Source organism: Vespula pensylvanica, chromosome 8 (assembly GCF_014466175.1).
Source record: "Vespula pensylvanica isolate Volc-1 chromosome 8, ASM1446617v1, whole genome shotgun sequence".
Taxonomy (NCBI): domain Eukaryota; kingdom Metazoa; phylum Arthropoda; class Insecta; order Hymenoptera; family Vespidae; genus Vespula; species Vespula pensylvanica.
The window spans coordinates 5,611,512-5,628,797 of NC_057692.1; the positions used below are offsets into that span (position 1 = coordinate 5,611,512).

At 32.3% G+C, this 17,286-nt stretch overlaps 1 protein-coding gene across 2 annotated transcripts; it reads right to left on the reverse strand.

Moving 5' to 3' along the window:
* Positions 1-10,908: 10,908 nt before the first annotated feature.
* Positions 10,909-17,231, reverse strand: LOC122631236 (fumarylacetoacetate hydrolase domain-containing protein 2A). Of its 2 annotated transcripts, XM_043816662.1 has the most exons (7): positions 16,797-17,231; positions 14,324-14,485; positions 13,679-13,714; positions 12,800-13,016; positions 11,643-11,977; positions 11,470-11,557; positions 10,909-11,370 (listed from the first exon to the last, which is right to left on the reverse strand). In XM_043816662.1, the coding sequence occupies exons 1-7, from the start codon at positions 16,943-16,945 to the stop codon at positions 11,308-11,310; spliced, it is 1,050 nt and encodes a 349-aa protein (XP_043672597.1). In that variant the 5' UTR covers positions 16,946-17,231; the 3' UTR covers positions 10,909-11,307. The 2 variants fall into 2 exon arrangements, with proteins under 2 accessions (XP_043672597.1, XP_043672598.1); XM_043816663.1 differs by lacking the exon at positions 13,679-13,714 and having other exon boundaries at positions 16,797-17,224.
* Positions 17,232-17,286: the final 55 nt, after the last annotated feature.

Genomic DNA, 17,286 nt, shown 5'->3' on the forward strand with positions numbered 1-17,286 from the left:
ATTTGAAAACTGCACTGCTCTTTTTTTTTATTTTTCGCTATAAAAATGACATTTATATGTTAAAAAAAAAAAAAAAAAAGAAAAGAAAAAGAAACAATAACTTTTCAAATGGCCCTCGTGTATAATGATAGCAAGACGGATGCGTATGATCGTACGTAAAATAAAATCATTTTCATGATAAAAATTATACGACAACGAATGATTACTTGCTCTTAGATTGAAATATTAATTATTGAAACGATTAGAACTTTATTAATTAATTACTAACTAGAAGATGATTTTCGAGATGATTATCGGGAAAGCAAATTTCAAGGAGATCGTTGAAGACTGAACGGAAATCGTATGGACCATAACCAACAAATTCTTTCATCGCAAATCCAAAAAGACTGTTTGTAACCAGGTTAAAGTAATAAATGGAAAAGATGAGTAGCTCTGTAAACGGATGCGAACGTATTTATGTCGGGGCTCGTAAGTGCGACTTTTAACACTCCACGTGCGCTCATCTCCTGCGCTCGATTTAGGATAACGCAGAATGGTATCGGCATCCCTCAAACAACGAGCATCTGGCCTCCGGTGGTCCGTCCTACGCATTCACTTAAAAGACGAGCTGAACATAAAGGGAAGAAAAAGAAACTCGAAAGTATAATACGAACGATTTGAAATGGTTCGACTTGTTAACGATTTGCCTATAACTCTTACACCATTGATCGATCGAATTAATTGATTAGAAATAAACAAGCGAAAAAATTAAAATAATTTCGTTATAACAAAATAGATATTTACGTGTTCGTTGAACAAATTTTGATACGTCGTATTCTATATACGATAATGTTTGAATGAAATGAATGTTTGAATGAAATATAACATTTTCATAGGGTTTACTCGATTATTTAAGAAATTTATCCAAAATTTACGCAAACTTTATCAAAAATATATATGCACATATAATAATAATAATAATAATAATAATAACGTATCTTCAGATAATACAAAAAATAAAAATTGACCATCTTCAACAGAACCTCTATTAATCGATCATTCATTCGATATCGATCATCAATTCACAGAAATCTTATCGTTTTCAAACGTTCATAGATCATTTCACAGATTCTTTATTTCTCACGTATGTATCTGATACGATAAATAAAACTCGTAGAACCGTTAAAAGGACAAAAGAAAACGAACAAAATAAAAGAAAATATCTGTAAAACAATCGTAAAATAGTCGTAAAGGTTTACAAGCAGCGTGAACGGTTGATCAGGCTAATTAATCAGCGCGGCATAGTTATGATCCTCACGAGAGACAATAATATTCGTCACTAGCAGAGCCCTCGGGGGTCGAAACGTCCACACACATTTTTCTCTTTCTCTCTCTTTCTCTCGTGCAATCTAACATTCTAACTACCATTTTCTCTCTCTCTCTCTCTCTCTCTTTCTCTTTCTCTCTTTTTCAACCTCTCTTCCTCTTTCTTTCTCGCACGTACACACACGTATGAAGCAGAAGTAGAAATCGCGGAGGCTATCGCATCTACGGAGCTTCTACTCGCGCGAAAACGAGAGATACGATTTCTTGGTGTATGTTAAAGCGTATTCTAATGCGTGAGCGGGCAGGAGCGAGTACACGCTCGCTCTTGGCGCGTGAGCGTGCGCGCGATGCTTTAACAAGGGTCTGACAGGCTCGTTGCCGTTGTTATTTATCGGTTATGTCGGCGCATCTCCCATCTCGACGAGAGAAGTCTCGACTCTTCTCTCTCTTTCTTTCTTTCTTTCTCGTTCTCTCTCTCTCTCTCTCTCTCTCTCTCTCTCTCTCTCTCTCTTTTTCCTTCATAGTTTCTCTTTCTCTCTTTGTCTCTCTCTCTTTCTATCTTTTCCTCCCACACGCGTAAAAGTCTACACTCCTGCGAAGACACCGTCCTATCCTTAGAACAGGGATGCAACTAAAGTGGTGGGTCGAACTCCGAGCGTTGTAATTTATCGTAATTTGTTCCTACGTACTTACTTTCGAAATGTTCTTGGAAAATCGAACGATAAAGTAAATTACAAATGGAAAGAAAGAAAAGGGGAGAGAAATACACAATTTTTTGTTCCTTTTAATTCGATGGAATTGTAGAAAATCAGTTGGGTAGAAAATAAGGATAAGTGTTAATGATACTTTGGAAGAATATCACGAAGTTAAACTGTCTTAGAGAATATAACAAGTGTTGTTCGTGTTTTTCAAATAATCTATCTGTAGAGATTAAATCAAGGAGTTACAAAATGAAATCGACCAAATGATTCTTCTTTTAGAATCACTTTATCGAATCTTCATTCTAATCAATTAAAATGATATTGTGCGATCATTTAAATTCATTCGATCTCTCGTAATTTCATCGATTATTTGAAAAGACATATCTGATGTTTTAATCGAAACGAAACTAATTAAAATAATGATTCCTTAAACGAGGTATTATATATGATAAGAAAAAGAGTGTACAAAAAAAAAAAAAATTGGGAAAATTTGTAATTTGAAATTTCGGTACGTGAAAGGGTACCCGAGTATATAAGTACGATCCTGGTTTCGCGATAATGGCGCCGGTGGACGAACGCGTTCGTGTGCTCGGGCTTTACGAGTGCGATGATGTTAACGCGCGTAGAGAGTAGGATGAAAAGGCGGAGGAGGAGGAGGGCATAGAGAGCTGTTAGGCTCTAGCACGTGTTAAAAACATAACCACTTACTTGAATGGGCTTAGACTTTATTTATCGTAGCTGTTTTTCTTTTCTTCTTCTCTTTCTCTCTCTCTCTCTCTCTCGCTCTCTCGCTCTTATATTGCCTGTTATAATTCGTCCAATCCGCTTTCTCGCTTATGCTTTCTTATAGATAGAACATCGAAGAAGCTTGAAAATTACCATGAAAATGGCATCACCAAAGAGATTCCTGCTTTTTGAGATGATCATTGAGTGATCTCCGATGAATGACTCTAATGGACCAAGTTATTTTACAAGCTAAACCGTTCGACACTTACTTTCCTCCAGATGAACGCGATCGACGGGGTTATACTAACCTTCGCCACCTATCTTCGATATCTTGAAACACGAAATTTCTAAAAATGGCGCGAGTCGAAGTAACTATCAAAATTAATGGGAATATCTTGAAAATTATTAACATTGAAATATAATAGGACACGAGATTTTTTAATTGTTACTATTGTACAAATTCATTTTTTTTTAATTGTTACTATTATTCAAATTCGTTATATTCTCATACTTTTAATATAGAACTATATTGTTTCAATAATAATTACTTGCAAACAACTAATATTTTGATTTAAATTAATAGATGTAGAGGTAATAATGATTACATTTTATTTTTATTTCAAAAATAAAAAGAAAAGTATTACTTTTAAACTGTATTATTATATTAATAGTTTTTATGCGATCACTGATTCGTATACAGTACAGTTTTCAATTTTTTGTCAATTCAATTCTAATCATTGTCAATTTCAAATTTTGTTACGTATGGAAAAACAATATTATACCTATAGTATATCGTAATTGTTATAAAACAATGAACAATTCATAAAAAATATTTGCTCATTCAATCTTCATGATCGTTCAAGTATCACAATCTCATTGAGACGTTCTTAGATCATTCGTTCTTTTCCTGTGATCGTTAAAGGTGTCAAACAAAAAAAAAGGAAGAAAAGAAAAAGTGAGAAAAAAGATGTAAGGGTCACAAAACGTGTGTCTGTGTGTATACCACGTGTAAGACGATCAAGTTGGCAAATTTCGGACGGTAGGAGTTTCGAAAATCGCGGTTAACGTTGCTCGGACTGGATTTATCGTTCAGGGAATGGCCTTACGTAGAAAGGGAAGCTAACATCCCGTGGGAGACGTCTCCCTTTTACCGTTGACTGAGAGCTCCCATGGGCGAGTGCGCGCTCATACATGCGAATTGGGAAAATTTTTGCGTTGGAAATCGGCTGCCGGGTACATATAGAGACGCACATACGTATGATACATTTCGTGATAACAACAGTCATCTAGAACTGTTCTAGAAAGAGAGATAGAGATAGAGAGAAAGAGAGAGAGAGAGAGAGAGAGAGAGAGAGAGAGAGAGAGAGAGAAGTTACACGCTCGTAACGCTTTTAATCGTTTCATCAACTTGTTGTTATCGCAGCGAATGGCCGGCCATTTTGCCGTCGATTGGAATGGCGAATGGCGGCGGACGAAGAGTAACTTGTTTTGCCTCCCGAGGCACTCGACACCACTGTACGTCGAGACACGAGAGCGTTTTCGCCAGCGATTAAAAGTAAACGCGCTACCGGATTGCCCCTCGGCACTCTCTTTTCTAGCTTACCTACCGAACGACCCTGTTGGACACACGCAGGGGATGCTACCTCAAAAATTGCGAGTTTGAGTTTGTAAAACTAATCGATTAAAGATTTATCATAGAACCAAGAGAGATCAGCTGATTTTATCAAGCTCTATCGATCATTTTCAGCAAATATGTCGAAACATTGATAATTCATCATTAATATTTTTCATCATTATCAATATTAATACTTTTAGTGTTTATGCAATAAAAGTCATTTTTTATATATTTTTTTAATTGGTAGCGAAAATTAAATTTTATTAGAAGCATGGATTATAAGAAACAAATCTTAGTCGTACATGATTCTCAAAGATACTGATATAATATTTATATCACAAACATGAATCGTTCGATTTATCAGAAATACTTGTCTATTACTTTCATGATTTGCACAAAGCGTTAACGTTCATCCTATAAAAATACAAAACGCTATTTCACATAAGGCGGATTTAAAATCGAGTTTTCGGATTAACAACAACTCGATGATAAAGATCTTTTCAATTCCGAGAGAAGAAATAACTCGAATAGAATTCAAAAACGTCATTAGTACGCGAGACTCGGTATATAATGTAAACGATTTAGTCGAATTAACGAGGTAGCAAGACGAGAAAAGCTTCTTTCTTCTTTCCGGGAACGGTGACTATGAGATCATATATATTCGAAGGCACGACACTCGATCTGTTTTGGAATTAGAAGACGGAAAGATAGGTCGGTCGTAAAAAGATACTGGAGATGTGCGTTCTCGCGCGCGCGCAAGAGTAAAGCAAAGCAAACCAAAGCAAGGAAGAGAGAAGGTAAAGATTCTATCTGCTAGAATTATGTCTTTATTAGATGGAATCTCTGTCCGATGACCGTAACGGTTTACCACGAACAGCGTGAACCGCAGGTGTCCCGAAGGATGTGCACAGGCGAGAAAAGAAAGAGAAAGAGAAAGGGATCAAGAAAAAAAGAAAAAGAACGGGAGAGCTAAAAAAAGAAAGTATAAAGTAATAGAGAGAGAGAGAGAGAGAGAGAGAGAAAATAAGAAAGAAAACAAAAAAGAAAAAGAAAAACAAATTTCTTCTATAGGTAGAACAATGTTGATCATGAATCTTATTATTTATCCGACATTTTGGAATCTAGATCAAGGATTGATCAGCAAACGAAGATTCACATAAAAAAGAAGATACTCTTCTCTTCGACTTCTTCTTCTTTTTCTTGTTATTCTTCATCTTTAAATGTGATTGGTCTCCGAGTAACAGTAGCTTACCGTAAATCTGTCAGTTTTTTGCGTATACCGTTACTTTCTCTCTATCTCTATCTCATTCTCTCGCATTCACCATCGTCACCATCAAAAGAAGGTAAGAAGGCTCTCCTTCTTGGAATACTGATTTTTCCCTGTGATTCCTCATCCTCGCGCGCAGAAGGACGAGATTTCCATCGGATAAGGAAAAAAATTGGACGGGATCTGTTTAAGGTACTTATCAGTGTTCCTTATCGTCTTTCGCCTGTTTTTTTTTTTTTTTTTTTTTTTTCTTTTTTACAGGTAATCCTCATTCTTATCATTCAAAGATGGCGAACAGCTCGCTCATTTTTAATTAGATATAAATAATTCCTATTTTTATTTTTTCAATTATTATCAACGAAATCATCTGGACGTTATAATCTTGCCGTTTAATGTTTAAAATCGAATTTTCTAAGAGAAACGAAATTTAAATCATCGTACCATAAGATTGTCAAAGTTATCCTTTTATATTTGAAATCAATACCGTAACGAAACTCGTTAGATATCGGCTCGTTAGATATCCCTATATCTACTGATTTAAAGTGTAATTCATTGTTGGAAAAGGTAGAGTCGCGAGTTTGATGGTTTCCAGAGAATTGGCAAGAACATACGGACGCCCAGCTTCCCTGTCGTGAGACGTGATGAACGATGTCCCATAATGTCCCGAATAACAGGGTACCATTGACTCTTGACATTGTCGTTCGGTATATCCTAGAAGCACAGCGGTTTCCAAACTATCGATTGACCAAAAACCGCCCTTTCTGTGTACAACTGTACAGATCGATTCTAAGTAAGTGCAGACTATTTATTATCTCGAGGACCTTGAAAAGGATTCGATCGATTTTTCCATTCGATCAAAAGAAAAACGATTCTAGAAGAGATCATCGAAATAACGAATTTTAACTAATAAATCTATAACTTTATTTCCATTAATATATTTACAGTTGCAAGAAAAAAATGTCTCAAAGTGTTGTAAAAAATTTGAAAACCCCTGCCGTTAGTATACCACCCGTTGAGAACCATACCCAACCACTTAGTTTTCCCCATTGTTCCGAAACTGGAACTGCGCCCTTATGCAAGCGCTGTTTTCACGCTTCATTCTTGAACGACTCATTTAGATATTTTTGAGAAACCGTGCCACGTTCCGTTCTTTTGTCAGATCTATTTTAACTGAAAGACCTAAGCTTTTAACAACGAACCTGAACTAAAATCGTTTCTGAACCATAATGGATCCTTTTCTTATAAACTGTTCACATATATTATAAGATATCCGAGTAAAAAGATCTAACGTGCACGGACAAAACAACGATAACAATAATAAAATAAACGATGAATGTTATAAAATTCTTTAATACTAAATTGAAAAGACCATAAATAATTATCGTTGTCACGATGATCGATAATTCAACTGTTTACCCTAAAGTCTTTTTTATTCGAATATCGAGTGAAACGATCGTTCGAGAATTACGACGAAAAAAATATTGTCAAGCGAGTAGAACGTGAGGACTATCAGTCACGGAAGGACACCAACAACTAATAACTCCAGTAATCAGGGAAAGATCAAAATCGTCCAGCTGCAGTCTGGACGTCAGAAAGGAAAAGGAAGCCAATCGGCAGGTGCAACGATGCCTAGCCTGCGGCATTCGATCCGCATCGTGGCTAATCGAAACGCCATTAGTACACGTTTGCTGCGTGTTCTTCGGATAGGTAGCCACCTTCGTTAGCTTCCATAAAGAATTAACAGTTTGTTATACTTTTTACCTTAACACGTTCATTTTACTTTTCAAGATGATTTGAAAGATAAAATGTACGAGTTGATGTCTTGAAAAAAATGTTCATCAAAATAACAAATTGTGAGCCCATTAACTGTTTTTATATGAATATACTTATTCCCTTCGTAATAGTTTAACTTTTTCACGAGAAAGATTTATAATACTCGAAAGTAATCTTCCTTCTTATTCGTTTTATTTCGTAATTTTTATTATAATTTTGTTTTGCCCGTATGTACTGTTAATTATCTTATGTATGTATTTGAATATTCCATTAGAGCGTAGAAATGGACTTTGATAAAAAAAAAAATCTTTCCTCTTTTTATATTTCAAACAATTTACACAATTGTTCACAAGTTATATAAAATCACTTTATTATAATTTATTCATTTTCATTTAAAATTAAATGATAATATTTCAGAATTAAGATCTCGGAAATTTGGAGAGCATGTATTATTTATTTTTTTCTTTCATAACGTTAATTATCGTGGTCCCTTTCTTATTCTTTCTTCATTTTCATTTGATTTAAATGATAAAATTCAAGGATCGAGATTTCAAAAATTTAGAGAACATTTATTATTTATTCTTTTCTTTTAGAATGTTAATTATCGAAATCATTATCTTACTGGTTATTCATTCTTAATTAGCTTTGTTCTAATAGTATCGTTGATTATCTCATTTAATCAGTTTCCGTAATCGTTTGATATCCTTTCGAAAATCAAATTACAGATCGACGGAAGGAGCTTCCGTCGTGACGGAGTCATAAGGTCGGCCTTTATTGACCGTAGTTTGCGTCCATTGTCGTTGGTATTGTGGACAGGTCTAGTCGTACCGTGTAAGCCGTCGCTTCCGTTGCTTCACCAGAACGCTATCGTCATTGTTCTCTTCTATGGTATATAACCATACATGAGACGTACATATATATTATACATACAACATATATTGCGCATATAAGGTGAATTCTATGTGTTCGAGTAAAAATTCCAATCCGTTCGTGGACTTGGAAAATCTTTTGTTTTATTTTTCAAAAATTTATATAAATATTCACAAGACGATTAATTAAATGTTTCACATGCATATTCATTCGATCGAACGGTACATGTATTTGCTCTGTTAGAAATATCTACTTATAAAGTAGGAAATACCAAGAAAAAATTGACGAGATAAAAGATTTAGAAAAACAAGAAAAATGGTAACACTTAACTATCTATAAATATCAATATCAAAAGAAGAAAAGAAGGAAAGATTACGGAAAAGAAACGCATTAATATAAATTATCGTTTGTTAATAAATCAATAAAAGTTAGCTCTTGATATTCATTTACGTTCACAAACAAAATAAAACGGAATAAAAAGCAACAATCATTTCCAAAGATTTAAGATCTTAATTCTTCAATCTTATCATCGAAATTAAATGAAAATGAACCTATAATAAGATGATGATAAGGCCAAATTAAAAAAAAAAAAACAAAAACAAAAACAAAAAAAAAGAGAGAGAGAACAGAAAAAGAGGAGAAAAGCAAAAAGAGACTAAAAGAGACTGAAACGAATAACGTACGAACGCATATGTATGTGAGTACTTACTTGCTATAAAGATACGATGGTGGATCGAAAAGAAGAGGGTGGGAGGTTGGTAACGTCACGATGTTTCTTAATGGAGGACCAGATAAGATCACCCCTTCGTAATCCCGATGAATTCATGCGTGGCGTTTCGTGGCACGAGGCTTGTGTTTTTCCTAGAGCAAGCCGTTTCTCCGGGCTCGGTCAATAAATCGGCCGATAACGGCGACGATAAGCTCACCAAATTGAAGGCAAACATCCCGCTGGCACGCGGTCATTATACCATCGTGGAATAATAGTTGGCCGTTTGTTACGCGCTCCCTAATTACGGTGACTATGAAACCAACGAATAGCGAAGCTCGTGTATATAAGTAAAGAAAACACACCCTTTCCCTTATTCTTACAACTCCACCCTCCATTTTCTTTTACATTATGCACCATCAAGTAGGTACCTAGGTATACATCACTGATTCAAGTGATCTCACAAATCTCGTATACTATATACCGTATATACATGTACCTATGTATACGTATATACGTATATAAGTATCTACGTACGTATACGTATTCCTCGCGTGAGAATAATTGAATATTAAGAAATCTCTCCCGTCCATCGTGTTCTATCCGGCCACTTACGAAGCATCGACGTAATTACGGGACGACAATAATTATTTTCTTCGAATCTATGCAACGAAGCGGAGACGGCTAAGTACTCGAGAAGTACGAGAAAATAAGAATTTGTTTTTTTTTATGTATATATATATATATATATATTGTTTGCTCCTTCCTCTCCGGATTAGATTTATTTCATTTGTTTTATTAATTATAGTTATGTGATTATTGAACGAACGTTTTTTTCTCTTAATTAGAATATTTTAATGTTCTTCTCTTTTTTTCTAGTAATTAATATACAAGATTATTAATGTAACTTAACGATCTCCATTCGTTTTTAGAATTTGAAAAAGTTCGGATATACAAAACTTCTACAAATATCGTTATATGATTTATATCTTAATTGATAGATGCACGTTTATCAAGATGTCCAGTCTTATTACGATCTTCGGAATAAACATGTACAATTTTTCGATGAGGCCATTTCGAAAACTACTAGTTTCGTACTAGTGTAAAATTCGTTTCATATCCTTCCTAAGATATCTAAATCATGATTTCAAACGTGAATATGATGGATCTTTGAAGAGTCATTTATCATTCACAATATCGAGTATGACATCTGTCCTCTGGTGAACAAGCAAGTCGTAGAAACGCGATACGGAACTCGAAATGTTCGATATCGGCCCTTCCGACCTACGCAACAATGCCCATCCTGTTCTACCATTTACTACACGTATATATACCAGTGACTATTAATATATGGCCACTAGAACCATTGTTGCGAATTAGGTACCACCGAACGATCTATTGTCGAGGACAACGGGAGGCTCGAGAAATATTCCCCAAAGAACAATTTTTCGAGGGTTGGCTTCGAAAGTCAATCGACTTTTCAGGAACTTTCAGCTTCATCAGTACCTTCTGTTCTTTTTCCTACCCTCTCTCGATTTACAAAAGGATCTAATAAGGATTAATTATGTGAAGAATAAAATTTCATTACTGAATTTAAAAACGTTTCGATAAAAGAATCGCTAATGCGTAAAATATATTTTCAAATTAAATGTTTTGCCAATGATACTGACTCAAAAAAACAATAATAGTATCTTTATCTATATCTTATTTGTTCTACTTATTATATATATATATATATTTTTTGTCGACAATTACAAGTGGTGCCATCTGATATGAATATAATCAAACATGTCGTTCTTATAGAAGAAATTGAACATACCGACAATAGGTAATGGTAACGTTCGCGAAGTATCAACTTTATAGTTTATAAATGCATCATTGATAATTGAAGTTACATGAAAATTGTAAATTGTAAATTGTAAATTCAATTATTGAGATAACGAGATCTAATCGATGCTGTAGAAACAGTCTTTCTTTATTGTTTTGTTGTACAAATACATAAAATGCGTGATGTATATAAAAGTAGCGAAATCGAATGATTATATTTAAAAGGCACGGGTTTCGCACGGATTTCATGGTTTGCCCGACTTAATATTTTCTTTCTATAAAGTCATATCGATAATAGTTATATATCGATGATAGCTCTTTTTAAGTAGCATGGCTACGTATATGTTCATAAAGTTTAACTCTCCGTCACAGTAAACTATTCTGATCTATCTGTGACAAATCATCGATACGATTCGAGTTTGACATACGTAAATGAATCGAGAAAGCACATGTTTCTCCATTTACTAATTAAAAGATATCTCTGTTTCGTTCGACGCAAGTAAGTACGTTTCATCGATCACAATACTTTGTTTCTCAAACGACCAAGATTACCAATTTCTGTTTCTAAAACGTCTCCACGCTGTAAAAAGTTGAGAAAACAAAGTTTAACGTTTTAAAGTCTGACAAAATAATTTCTTTCTTAATTATTTAATAAATGAAGAGATTTATTTCAACATACTTTCAAGAACTCTGGTGGCTTTCTCGTGAATCCTACACCTGCTGGAGTGCCAGTAAGTATTACATCTCCAGGTAACAAAGTCATAAATCTAAAAATAAAGATATAATATATTCTTTAACATGAAACATCGCATTTCTATTATGAAACGGAAAAAAAAAACAGATAATACTAACTGGGATATATAAGCGACAATTTCGTGAGGTTTGAAAATAAGTTCACTGGTATTTCCATCTTGCTTGAGCTTACCATTTACCCAGGTTTTCACCGTTAAATTATTAATGTCGGATATTGATTCCTTCGTTACAACAGCAGGTCCAAGTGGACAGAACGTGTCCATACCTTTACCAAGTAGAAATTGTCCACCATTGCGTTTCGATTTCTGCCAATCTCGCGCTGTTATATCTTGAGCAATTGTAAACCCAAAGATACAATCCTCTGCTTCCTTATCGCTGATAGTCTTACATCGTTTTCCAATTACTATAGCGAGTTCAGCTTCCCAATCGACTTTCTACGTTGAAAAGATTTATAAATATTACTATCCTTGAATATATCGTAATTATTGTATTTTTTAAAGGATAATAAGTATCTATAAATCGAAATTATTTTATATTTAATAACGTCTCTGTGTATAAACGAATCTGTGAGTATGTGAAACGTGAGTAGAATTTAAATTAGATAGAAATATTTTTTAAAAGACATTAATTACAAGATTACGATATTCATACAATTTATATAATTAAACGCTTTTATCTTTATCATTAAAATCATAAAACCAATTATTACCGTTTAATATTTTTCATCATTTATTACAAAAACAATTGGATTGCAATCATATTATTATTTTTTTCTTATCTCTCAAACGGAGTTAACAGAAACGTTATAAATCAAGTTAACAGACGTTACAAATCAAAAAGATATCTCATATAATTAAATCAGAAGCATGTTAATCACTTATATAATCTCGATGGCTGAAAATATTCTGACCATTCAAATGTTGACATTGATACTTTCAAAAGTTTAGTATATAACTTAAGAGAACGGATATAATTAAAGACGTTAATATTTCTCACAGACATCTTTCAAAAAATATTATGTAGATTGATGAAATGAATCGGTATTATTGATTGATAATACGATCTTTAATTCGTTCATTATCTATCTTGAATAAACCTTAATTACACTTATATTGATGTTGTCTGCGAATAAAACTTGTCCATAATTTTCTACTATAATTCTAAAGTCAATACAATCGATAATCACTTAATTGCTAATACAGATTTTATTATATGTAAATCTTAAAAAAATATTTTTATTCGAGATCTAAACATACCTCTGATATTGAAGGTAAAATAATCTCGTCGGTTGGTCCTATGATGTTACTAGGAAATTTACTGAAAACTACTGGACTTTCCGGTGGCGATACACCTTGTTCTTCGCAATGTCCGCTATAATTTAAACCGATGCATGCTAATTTGTCCATACGCATAACCGGTGCCAAAAAATGTACGTCTTCCGCCGGTATTACGCTACGTCCTTCGGCAACGATTCTATTCAAACATGATACGTTATATCATAAATACATATATACACTTTTTAGCGGATATATACATGTGTCTAATATGAGAGAAAAAAAAAGAAAAAGAAAAAAAAACACATTTTTCTTTTAAAGAACAAAATGAGTGAACAATTTGCATACTAATTTCTAACATGAAAACATTTAGAGAAGCTCTCAAGGCTCAAAAACAAAAAAAGAAAAATCTAGGTATTGTTTTCACATACTAGGAGGTATTAGAAAGAAGTAAGGCGATAGGTATCGTATTTTGCACTTTCAAACATAGCCATACAGTGTGTATATTTTCAATTGTATGTAACACGAAACATGTGTTTGTTTTAAGATCAAAATCTCGTTATTCGTTGTTGAAAGCCAAACAATGCGATAAGGATACGATGATAACATATGAACGTGATTCGATAAGAGGATTTATATTTTTTCTTTCTTTAGTTTTCTTTTTTTTAAAAGGAAAGAGAGGAAGGGAGAAAGAGAGGGAGTATAATCATAGTCGTGACAATTAAGAATTATTTTAGATTTTCTTCCTGAATGACAATTATACGAAATGTAATTGTCTTTCAGTAAAAAGAAAAAAAATAATAATAATTAGGAAAGTGTAATGCAAACTTGACGGGACTTAAATTTCGTGCAATCACCAACCTCTCTACAGCCGCCTTTAAATCGATATCGTCTTTCCTGGCGAAACAAAGTTTTACTGTGAGAACGATATTTTATATATTTTCGAAGAATCAAAAAAAAAAAAAAAAGAAAGAAAAAAAAGAAACAAAATAAGTACAACAATAAACCCATTGATTCACGAATCATTTATTTATATATATAGTACTCAATGATCACTTTTACAGCTTATCTCGTATTATAAATTTTTTATTGACCAAATTACGTAAGTATAATTGATTTATCTTTACTTTCTTTACATTTTTATTGTTCCCATTTACTTTAGAAATTACTTGAAATTTTCAATGGAAATTATTAATTTCAATTGTAATTGTAATTAATCTCGAAATCTTGTAAATAATTTTCGTTGCGATAAAATAATTAAGATATTAATTAAAATGATTCGTTTTAAAGGGAAATTCTAATAGAAAATTTTCAATAGAAAAGGATCGATAAAATTTCATTAATATTTATATAAAGTATTCTTATTTCTATTTTCTTTTTCTAAATTTGATAAATTTTGATCGACGATCGTTAATCTCGTTAAATATCAACTATCGATAACATCGTTAATAATCGATATTGAAACGAAAAGATGAAAAGACAAGGTGAAAAATACGATAGAATTACCTTTTAGCACTTTTTACAAGATCGTCTCCACCCTCCAGGAATTTCTTTAACGAATTCGGAATTCTGGAATCAACTGCAGACACAGCTATGATATCTCCACCTTCTTTAAGTTGAACTCCTAAATGTTGAGGTCCCCCATTTTTACTTGTAAATTGTACGAATCTATAAAGACAATTCAAAATCAGAACTCAATTTAATAGATAATTTTTTCTTTATCTCTCTCTCTCTCTCTCCTTCTCTCTCTCTCTCTCTCTCTCTCTCTCTCTCTCTCTCTCTCTCTCTCTCTCTCTCTCTGTTTCTCTTTATCACCAAGGTTGATATATACAAATAATTTAAATGAATATTTTCGAGAGGATTTAAATTGTAAATAACGAAAATAACAAAATCGTACTTATCATGCAAGATATAAAATATTTATGTATGTATGTGTGTGTGTGTGTGTGTATGTATGTATGTATGTATGTATGTATGTATGTATGTATGTATGTATGTATGTATGTATGTATGTATGTATGTATGTATGTATGTATGTATGTATGTATGTATGTATGTATGTATGTATGTATGTATGTATGTATGTATGTATGTATGTATGTATGTATGTATGTATGTATGTATGTATATTATGAATTAAAGAAATTTTTTTATCAACATTTTATAAACGTATATCTTTTAATTATTCTAATATAATGTAATATTTTATTTTTTGAAGAAGTATAATAAATTAAAAACTTATTATCTATGTGATAAAATTGATTACATTTATATTTTGCTAAACCAAAGCTATTAATGCGATGACAATATTAATTATATGGGATATTATTTCTACGTAGACAAACGTTATAATTACAGATTACACGTACATATTCTTTGTTAAACGTCGACACATCGATGCGTAACTAACCTCAATATTTCAAAACCAAGCAGGTGCAATTCATTTACGCATGTTCCCTATACATACATTATTAGAAAAAAATAAAAGGAACGAAATATTCAATAGACAGAGATTTCTAATATTTTCTTTGTGAATATTTGACTAGATGAATTTTTTTCAACGAATCAATTTTCATATTGCATATTCAGAAATGTAGAAATTAATATATGAAATAAATATCATTGATATTTTCGAAACATTTTTGAGAACAAATGTTATTAATAAACATGAAGAATTGTAGATTACATAATTTTGAAGGATGAACAATCAATTTTGAAAAAAATAAAATGGTTACGTCGTTGACAGTTCTCATCATAAATGTATAGTTAACCATAAAAGAGACGGAATATGATAATCATATTTATGCAATACCGGCAATTACTTTTTCTGACGAATGAAATTGTTCTTTTACGTAAATATATCGTGAAATTATTACGTACAAACGAGGAATCGACATACGTATGACGAATAATTTACAAAAAGAAAATAAAGAAAAAAAGAAAAAGATATAAAGAAAAAATAGTAATCATCCAAAAGAAACAATGATGTATTTTTGATCTACGACGCGAGATTAAAAAGAATGATTTATGTTGTTAAGACCTGTTTTACATTCTCAAATATTTTTTTTATTTTGCAATTAGAAATGCATTCGCTGTTACAACGTTCAAACGTGTTTTACAAGTAAATCATACGAATGTAACTTTCTAATCCAATCATTTATTCTTTTTTTCTTTTATATATAATACGCACGTGTATGTATGTATGTATGTATGTATGTATGTATGTATGTATATACACATTCTAATATTTCACTTTCTCAACGATATTCAATTGAATAATTATATTTTAAATCAATGAAATGAAATGAAACGATATTTTCTCATTACATATTAAAATTTTTCCGTTTTGTTTATTTTTCTTTTTTTTTTTTTTTTTCTTTTCCTTTTACAATATATTATACCTCAAATAACGTCTGGATCTAATTTCACCTTCATTTCTGATCACAAAGTGATAAGAATAAGAAAGGTCACAAAATTGAAAGGTGAGAACGTACGTATGTAAATTTTGTTCGATAACGAAAACATATTTACAAAGAAGGAAAAAAGAAAAAGGAGAAGATAACTTTTCGAAGTAAACGAATATTAATTGATTCAAATAATTATGTGAATTATTAAAAGGAGGATAAATGTAACACGAGATAACGTTACGGATAGAATGAAAAATACTCTAGGAAAAATTGGCAGAATACCAAATGAACCGAACGTATGGAAGACGTACAAAAAAAGACAGTAAGAGATACAGATAGACAAATACAGAAAGGTCCGAATATAATTGAATGGTCAATGACGTCAATTTCAATTTAATCTTAAGTATATATTTCACGATTATTACGATTAAGAATCAAATAGGTTCTTATGTTATACTTATGTGTATGTGTATATATATATATATATATATATTTTTTTATTAGTGTTATAATTCTTTCTCTTGAGAACCCCTAAATTAATACGTCCCTGAGACCGGGTGTATTTGACTCACCTCATATTGAGCGCGTTGTTCACAGAGAAGTTCCTAACAGCAGTAATATTTGCGACGAAATGTGTATTGACTTTCGCTTTCTCGCTGCAAGAACTCCTCAAAAAGAGGAAAGTTCTGCCAAGTAATCGGTATCTTCCACGATAAGGCATACTTTCGTTTCTATTCTCAGAATTCTTCCTTTTCTTTTCTTTTTTTTTTTTTTTTTTTATTTCTGATAAATATTTGTAATCTATACTCCTTCACCGGTAATTAAGAAATCTCGAACAGAAGCTCTATGATAAATATAATTAAAAAAAGATAGAATAAACACGACAGAAAGAGATCGATACATCCGTTACGAGAGACAGATTGTGACTGAAGAATGCGTACCACTGTCTGCAGTCCCTCTAACGGATGTTGAGGGAACTAATCGATATTGCGATAATAACCTATTTCACGTAATTATTACTCTTTTAAATAATATGCCAATTTATTTAGTTATCCTTCGAAT

Coding starts and splice junctions, on each gene's coding strand:
- LOC122631236 (XM_043816662.1), bottom strand. CDS start 16,945: ATGCCTTATCGTGGAAGATACCGATTACTTGGCAGAACTTTCCTCTTT. Junction 13,715..14,323: donor CTTGTAAAAAGTGCTAAAAG/GTAATTCTATCG, acceptor TTGTTTCGCCAG/GAAAGACGATATCGATTTAA. Junction 11,371..11,469: donor AGCCACCAGAGTTCTTGAAA/GTATGTTGAAAT, acceptor AACTTTTTACAG/CGTGGAGACGTTTTAGAAAC.